General features: G+C 50.0%; 1 protein-coding gene across 1 annotated transcript; it reads left to right on the top strand.

The window, feature by feature from the left end:
- Positions 1 to 48: 48 nt before the first annotated feature.
- IL22RA1 (interleukin 22 receptor subunit alpha 1) lies at positions 49 to 18,241 on the top strand. The gene is made up of 7 exons (XM_065893492.1): positions 49 to 91; positions 4,234 to 4,366; positions 5,258 to 5,436; positions 7,149 to 7,324; positions 12,221 to 12,359; positions 16,224 to 16,345; positions 17,288 to 18,241. The coding sequence occupies exons 1-7, from the start codon at positions 49 to 51 to the stop codon at positions 18,239 to 18,241; spliced, it is 1,746 nt and encodes a 581-aa protein (XP_065749564.1).
- Positions 18,242 to 19,315: the final 1,074 nt, after the last annotated feature.

Raw genomic sequence — 19,315 nt, 5'->3', positions numbered from 1 at the left:
TGCTCAGTCCAGAGTGGAGACCAAAAGAGGGCTGTGTGCCGGGTCCCAATGAGGATGCTGCTGGTCATCCTGGCGGCGGGATCCCTAGTCGGTGAGTGCCGGTCACCCTGTGGTCAGACCTGACCCCCATCCAGGAGCCAATGATCAGAGTCGCCTCCCCTAGGACTGCATCCAGCCCCAGCACGACCAGTTTCAATTTCTTCTCTGCTGGGCTGACCTGGGTGTCGAGTTTCCCTGGAGAAGTAGATGCCAGCTCGGGTTACTGGGAAGGGTGAGAGGGTCCCTCAGACCCTGGGCTCTTCAGAGACTCAACTGACCCTCAAGACTCTGGAGATACAGCCACGTGTCTGAACTGGGGGTGTGGATCCCCCCCCCTCCAGTGGTTGGAGAATTAGCTTAAGGGAGTTAGACATCCCTGGATCCCTCAAATCTTTCTGGTAGAAACTGTACCTCTGTTCCTCTGCTTCTGGCTGGCACTGGCCTCACATGGGGAGGTGAGGGGGCATCAGGAAGGACAAAGCTTGAGTCCAGCCATTGCCTCCTTCCATGCCCCTGAGGGGGCCTCTTCCAGCCCCTCGTGCCAGACCTGAAAGAGCATTTTCTCCCAGAGGGCCCAGGTCTGCTGCATTAATAGGTCTTAAAAGACCAGAGCTCTTATGAAAACAGGACGGAAGGGCACAGTTTTCAAATCCAATAAAGTGGATTGTTTTGATGTATCATTATGGAGAACTTCCAGACCAATGCATGAGATCCTAGATTGTCTCTCTGCTCCCTGAGATGTTTAAAAAATTCAGGGAAATCTCTGAGGAAGTGAACGCATAGTCCTGACTGAAGAACGGAGAGGGCTGGCTTCTGCAAGACCCCTTCTACCTTAAGGGCAGGATGGAGGCCATAAAGGGCCACAGCTGTGCCCTGCAGGTGCTGACCAGGTCCACAGGGCTTCCAGCTGCCAGCCGGGCTCTCCAGTCCGTCCTCCCCCTGGCATCAAACGGAACATTCACAGCACACTGGACTCATTGCGATCTAGGGAGACTTGATGCATCTCCCAAGAGACCTCAGACATGTCCTTCCAGACACTCACCCATTCTGGTTGGAAGACTTAGAGGCTCTTGGCCCTTTACGATGGGGGACACAGGGGAAGCAGCCCTTAGGAGGTTGTTAGGAGTCAGTAAGGTCACTCTAGAGCCCCAGGTGCCTTCACCCCCGGCATTCTTAGGCTGATTCCAGAACATGTTTGAACTGATTTTGTTTGTTTGTCCTTAGCTTCCCAACTAGTTGACATAGAGTTGTTTTTTTCAAGCGAATGAGAAAACTTCCTTTGATCACATCTCCCAGGCTGTCAGTTTCTAGACAATACATATCTCCCCACGATTTCACAATGTAGACTTTCACCCAGGAAGTGCAGAACCGACGTGGGCTGAGGAACCGGTGATGGATTTGAGGAGGAAAAGGAATGAGTGGGCGAGAGGAGACAGAAGATCTTGTTAGCCCTCAACACCTCCTCAAAGAGAGGGGCCAGCCAAGGTCCACCCACACGACTTCAGGAAGCCAGCTTGAGTTCCCTCCTGAAAAGTGGTGCCAACCTCCACCCAACCTGGGCCCTTCACCACCCGAGCATGTCCCAACCTCAGCCACTTACCTCCTCCAAACCCACATGCCCCCCCAGGATACTGACCCTAACCAGCAACCCTCCCACAGCAGACCCTAGCCAAGCCCACCCCCAGACACACCCTGGCCTTCTCTCAAATCCCACCCTCTCTCTTGCCTGCCCTTGACCTCACCACCTCGCCCAAAGCCACCATTGAGCTCGGACTTCAAGTGCACTCCCTCCCTCAACTTAAGACCCAGCCCTGAACCCATGCCCCTCCCTCCAGAACAGACCCCAATTCTGCCCGGACTCGGGTCCAAACAAGATACTAAGATACCACAACTTGAGTCTCGGCAGCACATCCATCACATTGGCTAGAGGCAGAAGGAGCCCCCTGGTGCCCTAGGCCCCATTCTGGGGGCTCCAGGAAGCCTGGAACACAAAGAGTTCTGCAGCTGCTGGGCCTGGTCAACCCAGATTGAAAGAGGAATGTGGCCTTAGGTTTAACATGTGGATGCACAGCAGGGTTGGACTGTCCTAATATACTTCCCCTTCCCCACAAATGCCTCCCTTACAGAAATACCGTATGTAGACTTGGGGTGGAGGGGTGAATAACCCTCCACTCCCTCACACTCTGGACCTGCTGGTGCACACGATCACGGGGGAGTGGGGGAAGGGAGGTACACACATCATACCAAAGACACGTGTACCCTCAGACCTCAAGGCCTTGACTGAACCGGATCTGCACCTGTTTATTTCCCACCCCAGTCAACCTCTGAGCACACGCAGAGCCAGCTGCTGACTCCGGCTGCCATTTTCGTGCGCTCTCTTCCTTTCCAGAGACCGAGCTAGGAGGGCTGAGAGAAGAGATTTGTAAATCAAGGGCTCTCATTTACAATGAAGATTGCTTCGGGGGCAGTGCCCCCTCCGGCTCCTCTTCTTGGGGCTCTGGCCTTTGCTGCCCCTTCCTTGCCCCATTGTATCCACCCCACAAGCAGCCTAACACTGTGATGGGCATTGCAGGCCGCCTCTCTGAGCCTCAGTTTTTCTCATCCATTAAATGGGCATAATGATAGTACCTGCCTCATCAGGTTGTCAGGAGGATTTGATAAGGAGACTTAGCCCAGTGCCCGGCACTTTACGTGCATTTCAGACATGTCAGCTGCTGCTGTGGTCATTATTGTTTATCTTTAGGTAAGTCCAATTATTCCCATTTTAAAGCTGAAGAAATTGAAGTTCTAGCTGCTTAAACAGCTTCCCCAAGGTCATGCTGCCCATATGTAGCCTCAGTCAGAATCCACCTCCTACAAAATCCGTGTGGCTGGGGAAGGTGCCTTTGCCCTCCTCAGAAGGAATGTGGAGGGTGGGCAGGGATTGGTTCAAGCAGCAGAGAGGCAGGAATTCACGGACATCTTCTCCACCGTTGTCTGAAATTACTGACTCTGGGCAAGTTACTTCTTCGACAGTCAACATTTAGTTGAATACCTCTAAAATATTCCATTGGATGGGCTTCCCTGGTGGCGCAGTGGTTGAGAGTCCGCCTGCTGATGCAGGGGACACGGGTTCGTGCCCCAGTCCGGGAAGATCCCACATGTTGCGGAGCGGCTGGGCCCGTGAGCCACGGCCACTGAGCCTGTGGGTCCGGAGCCTGTGCTCCGCAACGGGAGAGGCCACAACAGTGAGAGGCCCACGGACCGCAAAAAAAAAAAAAAATATTCCATTGGTGAGGACGCTAACTTCAGACGGTGTTGAGAAATGAATGAACACAACAGCACGTGTTGGCAAGGATATGGAATCATTGCACCACTTAAACTTTGCTCGTGGGAATAGGAGATGGTGCAGCCGCCACTTTGGAAAACAGTTTGGCAGGTCTTCAAAAAGTTCAGCATAGGATCACCGTACGACCCGGAAATCCCACTCCTAGCTGTACACCCAAGAGAACTGAAAACATGTGTCCACTTAAAAACTTGTGCACAAATGTTCACAGCAGCATTATTCAAAATAGCCCAAAAGTGGAAACAACCCAAATGTCCATCAACTGATGAGAAGATAAACAGAATGTGGTCTATCCACGCAGTGGAATATGATTCAGCCATAGAAGGAAATAAGTACCAATTCATGCTGTAATATGGATGAGCCTTGAAAACATGGTGTTCAGTGAAAGAAGCCAGACACAAAAGGCCACATGCTGGATGCCTCTATTTACAGGAAATGTCCAAACAGGCAAATCCATGGAGGAAGCAGGTTATTGGCTGCTGAGGCTGGGAGGAGGGGAGGGATGGGGGTACTGCTCATGAATACAAGGCTTCTTTGTGGGCGATGAGCACATCCTGGGACGAGATTAGCCGTAACTGTTGCACAATTTTGTGAATATGTTAGGAAACCACAGAATTGTATGCCCTAAAGTGGCGCATTTCATGGAATGAGAATCATAGCTCAGTACCAAGGAAAAAAGAAGTGAAGGGGAGCGGGGCTGGTCAGTTAGCACATTCTCCTCTGAGTGAGCGCTGGCTCGCCCCTGGGGGGGGAGGGGTAGCTTGCTACAGGGCCGGGGCAGAGTCTTTGTGGGGGGGGGGGGTAGCTTGCTACAGGGCCGGGGCAGAGTCTTCGTGCCCTTCCGCTCACCCTTCTCTCACTTCCTGCAGCTCACTTCGCTGAGGACACCTCAGATCTTCTTCAGCACGTGAAATTCCAGTCCAGCAACTTCGAAAACATCCTGACGTGGGACAGCAGGCCGGAGAGTGCCCCAGACACCGTCTACAGTGTGCAGTACAAGACGTAGGCGTCCCTCCAACACAAGCCCTTTTGATTCTGCTCTGGAACCAACCCCTCCAAGAAAACCCTTCCTTCTTCCTATGTCCCCACGCCCCCCGCCCGGACTGGGGTCACACAGCGACCCTCCCCCAGACATAGCTCTGCTCCTTTATGTTTCTTCTGCAGGGGGAGGTTAGGATAATGGTTACAAGTACGGGCTCTGAGGGCGGACACCAGCTCTCTCCCTATAACTCCGGGCGGTTGGGTAACCTCACCGAGCCTCCATTTCCTCATCCATGAAGTGAAGTCAGCAATAGTACCTTCCTCTATAGGGTTGTTAGGTGGGTCCCATGAGACATTCATCAGCACGTGTGCCTGGCAAACAACAAGCTCCCAATCACTGCTTTATACTGGGTTAGACTGGATCAACGAAAAGTCGTTCCCACCCCCTCCCGGGCCCCCACCCCGCCCCGTTCCCGCTCATCTCCTCTCCCAGGCAGGAGAGGAGGGTACATGGGCTCAGGAGTCTGCAAACCTGGGTTCCATTCCTGGTCCTGCCACCTCATCCTGTGGCAAGGCACTTGCCCTCTCTGAGGCCCAGGTCCCCCATCTGTCGATGGGGCTAACAGTGCACAGAAGGTGACCTCAGGCTGGCTGGGTTCACGTCCTGGTTCCCTGCATGCATACCTCAAACACCTGGGCAAGTTTTACTTCCTTAACCCCCAGCTCCCCTACTTGAAAAGGAGGGAGAATAATGCATGAACCTCACAGCTCCGTAGTGAGGATCACCCGCATGAAGGGCCTGGGTACACGTGCTAAGTAAATATTCAATATCGTTACCATTATTAATAAACGACAGGCTTGGTTCCAAGCCTGTTCATGAAAGGTGTGCTCTGGCCCTTCCCTTGCCCACAGTTATGGAGAGACAGAGTGGCAGGCAAAGGAGGGCTGCCAGCGGATCACCCGGAAATCCTGCAACCTTACCGTGGAGACAGGCAACCTTACGGATTTCTACTACGCCCGGGTCACCGCCATCGACGCGGGAGGCCAGTCCGCCACTAAGATGACCGACCGGTTCAGCTCACTGCAGCACAGTGAGTGCCAGCCCCTCATTGCAACGGGTGTGGGACGGGAAAAGGATGGCCTCTTAAGGGCCCAGAAGGGCTCTGCCTCCCAGGGCCAGTTAGGGATGTGGCTTTTTAGGGAAGGCGCCCTCAACTGGATAGCATCCCCAGTGTGGTCTTTCATCTTTCTCCATCTCCATCCCCACCTCCCTAGTTCAGACCACCTTAATCTTGCCACTTGAGTGCAACCAAGGCCCCCCTAACTCGGTCCTCCTACTCCTGCCTTGACTCTTTTCCGATCCTTGGTCTTGGTCTCGGCTTCTTTACCTCCTACGTGAGCATCCCCACCGCCAGCCTCAACAGCCCCGTTTCACTAGGTCATCGTCTGCTATTCTCTGTCACCATGGACTGTTCGCTGGCTTCAGAGCTCAGATCACGATCTGCAGTTACTGGGTTTGCTGGCACCTACATCATCTGCCTGCCTTCCTGAAAGTGAGCTCCATGAGGGCGTGTGTGGCAGCGGAACCCCCTGCGTTCCCAGCCCTTAGCATAGCACCTGGCACGTAGGAGATGCTCAATACGTAGTTGCTGAAGGATTGAGTGGATGGATGAATGGATGGATGGATGAGTTGCCAAACTCCTCACACGTGTTAAGTAGGTGATGCTCACTAACTGATTTAAAAGCCACAGGGTTTCTTAAGAAAATAAAAAATAAAGTTAAACAAGTTATTTTATATTGTTTCTTGGCTTGTTCAGTTAATGCATACTTATTGTAGATAATTTGGAAAATATAGAAACACACAAAGAAAAATAAAAGTAGGCCCAACTCATCTGAACACTTAAACATAACCGCAGCTACTAGCAACTGTATCTACTCTTTTGTGATCTGGTTGGTTGGTTAGTTGTTTTTTATATGATGGTATCGTGAACATTTGCCCACGTCATTAAATATTTCTCCACAACACCATATTTCACGGCTGCAAACATGCTCCATTCTATGGAGGTACTCTAATTGACTTCCCTAATTCCTTTTTGGAGGACCCTTAACTCAGTTTTATAAACAACACTGAAACGAACATTCTTCTAGCTCAGATCTTTTTAATCCTGGAGGTCAATGGAGTCTTGGGGACTTTCTATAAATTAGTTTCGGGGGAGTGAGGTTCATGAAACCCTGAAACTGAGTGCAAGATTTTTGTATATGTACACTTTGGGGGAGAAAAGAGCCATAGCATTCAAACCATAGCATTCAAATTCCCAAAGGGGTCTATAAACCAGTCAAGGTTGTTTGGTTATTTGGAAATTCCATCTTGAGAGAGGTTGAAGTTTAGGCCTGGCCTTTGAGGCTAAAACAGTAATATTGGGCACTGCAAACATTGTTTGGATATGTAGTTGAACCATCAGTCCCCAAAGCTGTCATTGCCAGTAGACTAGGGGGCAGGTGCTCCCGGAAGACTCAGGTAGGGATGTGTGGAGGCTGGGACAAGGGTATGATCAGCCTAGGGGTCCAGGGTCCCTCTCCCTGGGCTCTTCCCACTCACCCTTGGTCACTGGTGTTTGTTTACACCCAAACACCAGTTGCTTCTTTTCTCACCTGTTCATTTAGCTGATGCTTTCAAAAGCATGGCTGGGGTTGGGGTGGGAGGGGGTGGAAAGCAGTCATTTCCCAAGGTCCAAGGCAGCCTCTCAGACACTTCTGGCTGATTCTAACTTTTCATTTCTTTTTTTTCTCTCCCTTTTTCCAGCTATCATCAAACCACCTGATGTGACTTGTATCCCCAAGGTGAGATCCATCCAGTTGATTGTCCATCCCACCTACACGCCCATCCACACAGGGAATGGCCACCGGCTAACCCTGGAGGACATCTTCCAGGACCTGTTCTATCACTTAGATCTGCACATCAACCACACCTACCAAATGGTAAGTGAAGGGTAAATATATGTGCCACCTTGGTCCTTCCCTGTCTCAGAAACCCATTTCCCTCTCTGCATTGCTTCAAGTAGAAAGGAGATGTGTTCTATAAATCAGCATTTCCCAAAACATGTCTACAGCCTACCTCTTGTAGATTCACACACACGATAGCATGCTAAAGCCTCTGACAAGTACTGCAAAGTCAAGACTCCAGTTTCAATTTGCTTAATACAACTTCTCTAGCATGTATTTGATCAGAGAAACTCCTTTTATTTTGCATTACATGTATTCTTTTCTTGCCTAATGCCTTCTAACATCCAGGGGAACAACTTCTATTAACATCCTCAGGTGTCCACTTTGGAAAATGCTGGAATCCATTTCTACTGCTGCAGTTCTTTCTGCTGGTTCTCCACTTTCCGTGGGAACTGGATACAGTGTCTTAAGATCAGTAATACTGAAAGGTGGAAGGCAAAGGCATAAATTGTCAAATGTTATACATTTGTTTTTGTATTCAAAAAATAAAATATATAGTGTTTCCCCCGGCAGTGTGTGCCACTAATTCATAATTACATTGAATGACTATTCCTGCACTCAAGGAGCTTATAATCTAATGGGTGAGGAGAGAGTTAAAACAAGAATTCAAATTCATACAGCTATAGGTAGAGGGAAATAAGAGTGTTGTGTGGGACAGAATGGAGGCTGGGAGGGGAGAGAGGAGATGTCAGCTCAGAGAGATCTGGAAAGACCTCTAGAACAGAAAACTTTCTGGTGCTGATATCAATTTCTGAGGTGTACCAGGTGATATATGCTTATTGTGTCATTTAATCTTCGTCACAAAACCTATGAGGTAGTTGCTCTTATCTCCATTTTCTGAATGAGAAAACAGAGGTTCAGAGAGGTTAAGTCACTTCCTCAAGATTGTTCAGCAAATAATAGCATAGTCAAGATTCAAATCCAGCTTTGTTGCAAGCCCACATTCCTCCCCTCCCTGCTCCACTGGCCTACACTGTCCCACAGTGATCAGAGAGAGAAGCAGGAACGCTTAGGATATTGTTGGAAAGCACAAAACTGCCCATTTGGGCTGAAGCGTAGGGACATGTAGAATAGTTTCTCAAAACATGGTCCCAAACCAATGGCATCAGAATCTCCTGCAGCCTTTGTTTAAAATGCAGGTTCTTGGGGACTTCCCTGGCGGTCCAGTGGTTAAGACTTCGCCTTCCAACGCAGGGAGTGCGAGTTCGATTCCTGGCTGGGGAGCTAAGATCCCACATGCCTCACGGCCAAAAAACAAACAAACAAAAAACCCATAAAATGCAGGTTCTTGGGCCCCCTTAGCGTTGCACCCCTGGGATCTGAATTTTAGTGAGCAGCCCAGTGCTTCTTACTCACTCTGAAGTTTGAGAAACACTGGTGGAGAGGAGCAATGCTAACCCTGAGAAGACAGGCTGGGACCACGCCGTAGAGGTCGGGAGGGCGGATGGAGGAATCTTTATTTATTTCAGTAGTCGGGGAGCGATTAGAGATTACAGAGCAGGGAGAGTCTTTATCACAACTAATTTTTGGCAAATATTTGGCGTTTGAATATTTTATTGTTATTGATTTATAACTTAATTCAGTTTGTGATCAGAGAACATAGTCTGTATGATTTCAGTCCTTTACGGAGACTTGTTTTATGGCCCAGCATATGGGCTATCTTGGTGAACGTTCCACGTGCACTTGAAAAGAGTATGTATTTTGCGGGTGTTTGGTGGAGTGCTCTATAATATCAATGAGATAAAGGTGGCTAATAGTATTATTCATATCTTCTCTGTCTTTCCTGATTTGGGGGAGGTCTATTATTCTCTTAACTGCTGAGACTATTACAATCTCCAGCTTTGACTGTGGATTTGTCTGTTTTCCCTTTTAATTCTGTGCATATCTGAAGCTTTATTATCAGACACATACACATTTATGATTGTTATCGCCTCCTGGTGAATTGACCCTTTTATCATTATGAAATGTCCCTTTTTGTCACTACTAATACTTTTTTTTACTGAACTCTACCTTATCTGCTGTTAATATAGTTACTCTAGCCTTCTTATATTTATAATTTTCATTGTATATCTTTTTACATCCATCTATTTTCAACCTACCTGTGCCTTTATATTTAAAGTGTATCTCTTATAGACAGCATTCTGACAGTCTTTCCCTTTTTAAATTTTGAGCTATAATTCACATACCACAAACTTCACCCCTTTAAAGTGTAGGATTCAGTGGTTTTTAGTATATTCAAGAAGTTGTCCAACCGTCACCACTATTTAATTCTCTGGATTCTATTTTCAAGTTCTCTGACTCTTCTGTCATCTCCAATCTGTTGTTAAAACCATTCAGTGGGAATTTTTACTTCAGATATTGTATTTTTCAGTTCTAAATTCTCTAATTTTTAGAGTTTCTAGTTTTTATAGTCTCTAGTATTTATAGTTTATGCTACTGAAAATTCCTAGTCATTCTGTCATGAGCACATTTTCCTTCACTTCCTGGACATAGTTATACTAGCCACTTTAACACGGTCTGATAATTCAAACATTTTGGTCATCTTGGATAGGTCACCATTAACTGTCTTTTCTCCTGAATATGGATTACATTTTCTCTTTCTCTACATGTCTAAAAATTTTGGAACGCATCCTGGACATTGTGAATGATATGTCTGGATTCTGTCATATTCTCCAAAGAGTATCGATTTTTGTTTGTTTCTTTGTCTTAGTAGGCAGTGAATTTGGCTGAACTTCAAACTCCAAAATCTCAGTTCAGTAAAGTTCAGTTGAAACTTTAGCTGTGCTGCTTGGAGTCTACCCTGCTCATGCATACTTTAGGCACCAGCCAGGGATTTGGGCAAAGTTTATACACAGAATTCAGGCTCTCTCTCTATGAACCTCTCCTATCTGTGATTTCTCCCTCACTTTCCAGCTTTTGTGATTGCCCTGAACTCTGTCTTCTGGTTACTCAGACCAGTAAGATTACAGGGTTTTTAATCTAGGTTTCGCGCACTCCACATGGTGTAAATGGGGGCCTGCCTCCAGGCTACAGGACATTAAAAAAGAGAGAGAAACTCATGCAGTGCCATTCCCTTCCTCCTTTCTCTGGTATCTGCCTGCTTTTACTTACTTTCCAATGCCTATAGGTAGTTTTTATTTTGGCCAGAGTTTATAGCTGTTATTTTATGGAAGGTTGGTCCAATAGAAGCTATAAATTACTGGGAGCAGGAAGAGGAGAGATCAAATGTAAAAATGAAAGAGTGATCAGGGTGGGAAGTCAGGGGGGCTATTGCAATGGTACTAGGCTGGAAACGAGAAGGGCCTGAACCAGGGGGGCGGCAGTGAACACCCGGGGAAGGAGGACTCTTGGGGCCTTGACAACTCTACTGGGGTTAATTTCAACCATATAAGTTCCACAAAACAATAAGCTGTTAAATCCATTCATACACTTCTTCACCCACTTTCACCCCCTTCAAAAGAAAAAACAACAAATAACCCTAAACCTTGGCTGCCATGTGCCTGGAAAAGAGAAGGCATAGCTGAAACGCAAAGGACCAAAAAGAAAATTCTTAGCTTTTAAGCTCCCAAGAACATAGCTCCGGGCCCTTTAAAGAAAAGTTTATGGATTATTTCAGGGTAATCAGATACAAAGGATTTGAGAGGGATTTGTCAAGAATGGTTTTAAGGTTTGAGCCTTGGACATTAGAACAAGAGAGACATTATGAACAGAATTAGGGAATCAAACACAGGTGGGGGTTTGGGGTTGGAGATGGGGCAGGACCCAGAGAGAGGAGATCAGGATGTTTGGACGTGTCAAGTTAGAGATGCCCACAGACTGCTGTCCAGCAGGACGCTGGCGGTGTGTGCCAGGAACTCCATAGCTCTTACTGAGGTCAGTTTGGGGGTTATCCGCACATTGGTGATCACCAGAGCCACAGGTCCAGAAAAGATCACTAAGTGAGAAAATATGTGGAAAGAGAAGAAAGAACGGGTGAAGAGTGAAACTTGCAGAACAACACCGAGGGGCTGAAACCAGTAAAAGAACAATCGGAGAGGTAGGAGGAGAACCAGAATGATGGAATGAGGCAGCCGAGGGAAGAGTTCAAGGTCAGAGAGGTTCGAGACATACAAGAGGGCAAGAACTGAGAAGAAGCTCTAGCGGAAGGATGGGCAGATGCAAAGGAGCAAGGGCTTACTTCAGAAGCAGAGTGTCTGCAGGAGCGACGGGCATTCAACATCACCAGAGCCTAAAGGACCAAGCGGGCTCTAGGGAGGGAAGAGTGTACAAAGGGAGCAAGGACCTGTTATATGACCCGGGCCATCAAAGGATTTTCAACAGAGGAGCTTTGTAATTATGTTAATCGTTTAGAAAGATCACTGTGGCGCCAGGATAAATTTGGAAGTAGACAGGGACAAAACCAGAGACTGGTGACCAGTAAGGAGGCCACTGCAAGAGTCCAGGCCAAAGATATTGAGGCCCAGTTAAGGCAGAAGCAATGAGGAGACAAGAGAGGGATGGATATTCAAAGAGTTTTTGATATTTTATTTTTCAGAAGGGGGGGAAAGAGGAGAACTGGAAGAAGGAAGAATGGTGGGGTGTTGATGATGGTGGTGGTGATAATAACAGCAGCTAGTATTTAGAGAGTGCATGCTATGTGCCAGACACTGTTCCAAGTGAAAGTGCGTGAAGCTTGCATCTGATTGGATTTAGGGAGAAAGCAGAAGGTGGGGGAATGGAAATGGAGCACTGCAGACTGACCTACCAGTTTATGGTTTGGGTGGCTGGTGGTACCATTTTACTACGTGCAGTAACCCAGGCAGAGGTGTAAGCGGCCTCCACATAGAGGCTGGTGTGTAAGAGATGTTGTTCTGTGTTCTCTGTCAAATTCAGCACCTTGGAGGCAAGCAGAGAGAATTCGAGTTCTTTGGCCTGACCCCTGACACGGAGTTCCTTGGGACCATCATGAGTTTAGTTCCAACCTGGTCCAAGAAGAGCATCCCCTACATGTACCGAGCGAAGACGCTGCCAGGTAAGTCCAGCTGAAGCCAGAGGGAACTGGGACTCCTGAATTCAAACCTTGACTCTGTGCTTCCCCCTCTGTAACCAAAGTGAGGCTTGGCAGTGCTCTAGAAAACCACAGAAGGATCACTAGTGTATTATTAAAATCAACATTTGTTTATTCATAAATGAGTTAGCTGTTGGGTTATCGTAGCAAATGTTTAATCTCCACCCTCCAGCCTATATCTGAATTTCCTCTCTCTGGCAAGCTGCGTGTGTATCCTGGCAAAGCAAATTCACCTTGATGTTAACTCAAGTGAGAGATCCCAGGAAATAATCTGCAGACGGGAGAGCAGAGAAGACAACAAAGATCCCTCAGTACCTTCTAAAGTCAAATAAAAATAACACTGATCATAATAGCATTTCTGCAGTGCCAACCAGGGACCAGACACTACGAAGCACAGTTCTCATACTTCTGTGAAGCATCTTTGTTCCATTGAGGAAACTGAGGTTCAGAGTGGTTGAGTAACTTGCCCAAGATTGCACAGGTGGTGAGGAATGGAACTAGGCCTAATTCCAGAAAACACGTTCTCACCACTGCACTGCCATAGAAAGAGTTTTGAGTCATTGGCTCAGCGGGATGGTGTCCCATCCCACTCGACTCTCATCGTAAGTGTCATGATGTTTTTATTACTGCTTATCTTCATAGAGATAGAAATGTAATGCTCCAAGTTTAGAGGAGGGAAAAAGCGATCGCATTGGACTGGATGGATTTGGAAAACAGTCTCCACCTTAGTCATCTTGTTTAGATTAATGATGTCAGTAGGTGATTTCTGTTCTGATGAATAGAAGCGAGGCAGCTGCTAGAGGCTGGGCCCGAGGGTATAACTGCAGCTTGGTAGAAACATCATAGGGTAGGTTCTGGTTCTCAGCTTTGTTCAGAAACTCAGCTCATCGGTTTCCCCAAAAGCCCACAAGAGACTGAGTTCTCCACCCGAGTCCCAGTGCATTTGTTTTCATGGGAAGATATGCCTGGCGGAAGAACAGCCAGTACTGACCTCTATGCACGGGGCATGCCCTTCCCGGGGAAAGGGCCACATGAAGACCAGAATAGAACTTGGCAATAAGAGAACTAGAAAAAGGAAACCAACTTCACAGGCACTGAGTTGGGAGTGTGTATATGATTTGTGACTCTCCCCTGGACCTTCTAGATAACTGTCATTCATTCCTGACCCGCCCCTGCCCTCCTGCTTATTGACAACATGTGGGCCACTCCACCCATATCCTTCTGTTGGTTTGTCCTTATGTGATCTAGGTCATGATATATCATTTTTTTCTAAGACTGTAGCTGCTTTTAAATGAATCATACTTCATGGTGGCTATTTCTTGGTGACATATAGAAAGCACCTTATCCTTTATAATCAAGTATATTAATAACAATTCCTACCATTTATTAAGTACCTACTCTATTGCCAAACGCTGTGTTAAATTCTTTCCATATATTATCCCAATTGAACCCTTATAACAATCCTGCAAGTTGTATAGCATTATCCCCCTTTTACAGAGGAGGAGCTCTGGCTCAGACAGGTTAAGCAACTTGCCGGTGACCACACAGCTGGTCAGTGAACCTAGTTCACCTGATCCTGAAGCCTCGGCTGTAATCACCACTTTGCAATTTTGTTTACAGCCTATCCCCTCTACTGCACATTTATTCCTCTTACTTCCGTATCATAATGAAACGTCCTGCCCTTGACCGTGTATCCAGGGGTCTGTCTTATCCCTGGAGCCCAGAATCCCTCCTTTATCTACCTCTCAGAATGTGTTGGACCATCATCCCAGCATCTTTTTTTTTTTTTTTTTTTTTTTTTTTTTGCGGTACGCGGGCCTCTCACTGCTGCGGCCTCTCCCGTCGTGGAGCACAGGCTCCGGACGCGCAGGCTCAGCGGCCATGGCTCACGGACCCAGCCGCTCCGCCGCATGTGGGATCCTCCCGGACCGGGGCACGAACCCATGTCCCCTGCATAGGCAGGCAGACTCCCAACCACTGCGCCACCAGGGAAGCCCCATCCCAGCATCTTGATGCTGGAAAGGGCTCTGTGTGTTGGTTCACCCCATATCTTAATTTTACAGATGAGGAAACGGAGTCATCATTGTGTAGTGGCTGTGAGAATGAGCTTTGGAATTATACATGTCAATCCTGGCTTCTCCACTGAGTAGCTGTGTGACCTTGTTCAAGTCATTTAACCTCTCTGAGACTCAGCTTCATTATCTGTAAGGAGTGAGCACCCATGGCCATCTGTTTGGTGGGATAACATTGGTAGAGCACCCCACACAGTGCGTGGCATGTAGTAAGAGTTCAATCATCGCTGGGTACTGTTATTAATCAATGGAGGCCAGAGAGGGTCGTGCAGAAGATGAGGGTCTCATCAGCGGCTGAGCCAGACCTCTAACACCCCACATTCCAGTGTTGCTTCCATTATTTCTTCCTACTTCCCTGTGAGTGAAATGGCAGAAATGTTCCAAGTCCCTGTCCTGTCCTGGTACAGGGAACAACAGTTTTCCAGTTACATTAGGCATGTCATGTAGAGACATTTGGGTCCTGTCTTCTCCCTGGTGGAAGTACATGTGACAGGGGAAGTGGGATGCTGAAGTGGGAAGCTGAAGAGAGAGGCCCAAGCCACAGGGGCTGGGGGAGGAGCGAGGAGTGGGCTAGAAGTAAAGGCTCCAGCAATTCCCAGGGTTCACAGTCATTGCCAAGGTCACTGGCAACTGATGATCAACTCCCCAAGCTGAAGCCACACAGGGGCCAGGAACAGAAGGAGGGTGACTTGGAGAGTCAAGACCCCCAGGTAATACAAATCTCCAGTTTTAACAAAAACTCCAGCTACCTCTTCCTTACCAAGCCACTCACCAGTTCCACTTGAATTGGTGACAGGAAGTGTGTCATGCCAAGACCTGGCTGCACACACCCATCCCAAAGATGCAGGGCCATAGGGAAAAGGCTCAGCATAGAGCCCTTAGCCATCCTCTCCTTCCGTTTTCAAAAAGGTGGTGCCTCCCCAGGCTCCCTCCTGAGTGAGGTCTTCCCAGCTCAGATCTTGGTAGACAGGTGGGGAGGACAGACCCCTCCCATTGTCACATCTACCCTCCCTTTGCCTCTTTCCCCTGCCCCCACCAGGAAGGCAGAACTGTCCTTAGACCCAGGCAAGAGGGACCCTTTTATGAGCCCCGCACTTTAGAGGGCCCCGCTCCAGCCCCGCTCTGGCCATGGCCCTCCCTGCAAGATGAAGAGTCCTTAGGTCCACATGGCCATATCCCCATGGAACCTGTGAGCTCCGAAATTCCCTATACAGATGGCCAGATCCTGTGTCCAGTCTCAGCAGATCTCCTCCTTGGGTCTTTTTTCCAGAGGGCAGACACTGTTGATCTTTAGGCCCTCGGCCCAAAGGGTGGCCAGCGGGTGGGTATTTGTAGGCGGCGTGGATGAGCTTGGCCATGAGCCCATATCCTTGGGCGTGAGGCCCCTGGCGGTATGGGCGGGAGCCAGGCTGGGCCTGCGGGAGCTTCCCCCTGCACCTCCACCTTTCCGCACAGCACCCTGAGGCGTCCAAGAATCAAAAGTCAAGCCTTCTGGGTTGTTATGAAAAGTATATCTGTCAAGGTGGGAGCACAGAACGTATTTTATTTAACAATGTAAAAACATGATGAAATTCCGAATATTTAGACGTATGGTGTGTGGCCCTCCATTTGTGCCCTCGCCCCGGGCCCTGTAAGTACTGGGGGTAGGAGAGGCCTTCCCAAGCCTGGCCCGAGAGGCAGGGGAGGAAAAGGCCCATGTTGGCAGTACCCACAATGGCAGCCTCACCCTTCCCGTTCTGACCTCTTACTCACCTAGATCAGACGTGGACCTACTCCTTTTCCGGCGCCTTCCTGTTCTCCATGGGCTTCCTGGTCGCAGTGCTCTGCTACCTGAGCTACAGATACATCACCAAGCCGCCTCCGCCTCCCAACTCCCTGGTGAGCAGGGGCCCCGGGGAGGATGGAGAGGCCGAGGGGAGGGCACGGGCCCCGGGACCCCGGCTCTCCCTCATTTCTCCCTCCAACCTAAAGATGTGGCTGGCAACTCCCCCGGTGTGCGAAAGAGAGCTAGGGAGAAGGAAGACAAGGCGTGGAATAGGAAAACCACGTGGCTTCAAGGGGGCGCACACCCTGTCTGAACCGGCAGCCCAGGTACTGCCACCTGGGATCGCAGGCCCACTGTTGCCACATCTTCACATTTTCTCCAGCGAAGTCAGAATTCCAGATTGTAATGTGAAATCTCCCATGGTTCAAATCTTGGCAACTAATTTTTTTAAACTAAACCCCTGCAAACCATACACGTCACATCGGCAGCCCAAGTCTGGCCACCAGAGCTGTACCTTCGTTAAAGCAGCCATGCCCGCTGCAGAGCTTGCACAGTCTGGGGCTCGCAGAGACGGCTCACGCCCATCCGCCCCTCCAAGTCAAAGACCAGATGAGCCATTTCCTGTAAAACTCTCCGGGCCGCCCCTGTCCCCCATTCTTCCCCACCTTTCTCCCCACGTGAGGCCCTTAGGGACCCAGAGCTCAGGAGCAGTTGAGCCAGCACCTGGAGAGCATTCCCCAAGGGCACCCCAAACCCGAGCCAGCTGCTTCCAGAGTGCCCGCCTCCTAGAGAAGCCACAGCCTACCCGCTCTCCCTAGACAACCAGACTCTGGAAGCGGCCCTCAGCTAACAGGCCGGGAGCCCTGTCCCTTCACAGAGGCTCCAGCACTCAGAGGAATCCCCGGGAAGGGATACAGGGCTCACACATCGTGGAAAAGCCCCCAGGTGGTCTACCCCTTCCCCTCCACCCCCAGCCCTGCGGAGGACCGCGGCACGCACGGCACCCTCGGGGAGCTTGAACACACCCTAACGGGCACACTGTTCTCCCCGCACAGGATGTCCAGCACGTACTGACCTTCCAGCCTCTGCAGTTCATCCAGGAGCACATCTTAAGCCCCATCTTTGACCTCAGTGGCCCGAGCGGCCTGGCGCAGCCTGTCCAGTATTCCCAAGTCAAGGTCTCCGGGCCCATCGAGCCTCCAGGAGCCCCACCGCGACACGGCCTGTCTGAGGTCGCCTACCTTGGGCAGCCGGACCTCTCCATCCTCCGGCCCTCTGGCGGGCCACCTCTCCAGACACTCCCCCCACTGCCCTATGCCCCCCAGGCTGCCCCTGAGGGCGGGCCCCTGTCCTATGCACCTCAGGTAACCCCCCAAACGAAACCCCCCTCCTACACTCCCCAGGCCATCTCGGAGGCCCAGCCTCCTTCCTACACCCCTCAGGCCACTCCGGACAGCTGGCCTCCTTCCTACGGGATATGCGGGGAAGGCTCTGGCAGAGACTCCCCACCTATGACACTCTCTGGTCCCAAACACCTCGGAACTAAAGGTCAGCTCCAGAAAGAGGCACCAGCTGGAAGCTGCAGCCCGGGTGGCCTTTCTCTGCAGCAGGTGACCTCCTTGGCTATGGAGGACCCCCAAGAAGTAAAATCCTTCCACCAGCATCTGGGGGTTCACACGGACAGAGAACCTGACTCTGACGTCGTACGCAGAGGAGAGCCAAGGACACGAAGCTACGTAAAGGGCCAGCTGCCCCTCCTCTCCTCTGTCCAGATCGAGGGTCACCCCGTGTCCCTCCCTTTGCAGACTCCTTCCCGCCCATGTTCCCCCACAGACAAGGGTCCGAGTCCCTGGGGCTTGCTGGAGTCCCTCGTGTGTCCCAGTGATGAGGGTCCAACAACCGAGACTGAGGCCCAGAGCCCAGGCCCTCGGGCCCCAGACCTGGAGTCGCCCGTGGAGCTGGACTCTCTGTTCAGAGGCCTGGCCCTGACGGTACAGTGGGAGACCTGAGCGGGAACAGAGTGGGCCTGGGGCTTCTTCCTGTCCCCATCCTCACCTCGCATCCTTGGCCGTCACTCCCGCACCCAGCGGCACTGCGCACTCTGCAGCCCGGCCCCCGGTGAATGCCCTCGAGGAACCAGCAGAAGGAGGGTGCCGGACCCCTGCCATGGCTGAGCTCCCTTTGGAGAAAAAGGCATGAGAAGGGCTCCAGCCAGAGAAGTTACAGAAGTGCATCATATACAAACGAGCGAGTGCCAATGAGCATGTACCCGCCAAGTTCTGCAGGGCAGGACGGGCAGTCAGAGTGCAGGAGCTAATGTGGGGGACCTCCCGGAGATCCAGGGCCCAGGATCCTAACACGCTGGACGCAGAGTTCTCCGTGAGCCTACCTCTCTTCATTCCTGGCCACTTTCATAATCTAGTTCAGCAGAGTGAGGCCTCTGCCTCCTCTGTGGTTCCCCAAAGGTGAGAAAAGGAGCCTGAAAAAGGACACCTCATAGCAGACCGGGCTGAACCAGGACAACCTGCTCTTCTGCTAAGTCCAGAAGCAGCCTGATGGCAAGATTCCAGGGAGGGGTGCGGCCTGCGGCTCATCCCCGACCAGGGCTGCTGCCTGGAATTGCACCATTTCAGTTTCATGCCTCTGCTAGAAGCTTTATCCCAAGTGAAATGCAGGTCCACCAGGGAGGGAGAACACAGAAGCCCCTTCTGTCGGCAGGAGTTTCAGACCCTATCCTGGCAGCGGGGTTTGAAAGGAACACGGGGCCATGGGGCAACTGAAGGAGACACAACTACAAACTGTACCTACTTCACAACTTTGGAAACTCAGCCTTGGATTCAGCCCACCTGGGTTCAAATTCTGGACTTAGTACTTAAAAGCCATGTGACTTCAAGCAAATGAATCACGGCTCAAAATCTCAGTTTCCTCATCTGTGTCATGGGGATAATAACACTGACCTCACAGGGTTGTGGTGAGGATGAAATTAAACAATGCCGGCAGAGTGTTTCATAGCGCCTGGCTCATGGGCAGTGCCCAATAAACCGTAGTATTTCCTGTTGTGATTTTTAAAAAAATAGGACAGT

This window comes from Phocoena phocoena, chromosome 1, assembly GCF_963924675.1.
Source record: "Phocoena phocoena chromosome 1, mPhoPho1.1, whole genome shotgun sequence".
NCBI classification, from domain to species: Eukaryota; Metazoa; Chordata; class Mammalia; order Artiodactyla; family Phocoenidae; genus Phocoena; species Phocoena phocoena.
The sequence above is the reverse complement of the archived record's forward strand: the minus strand, read 5'-3'. Positions and strand labels throughout refer to the sequence as shown.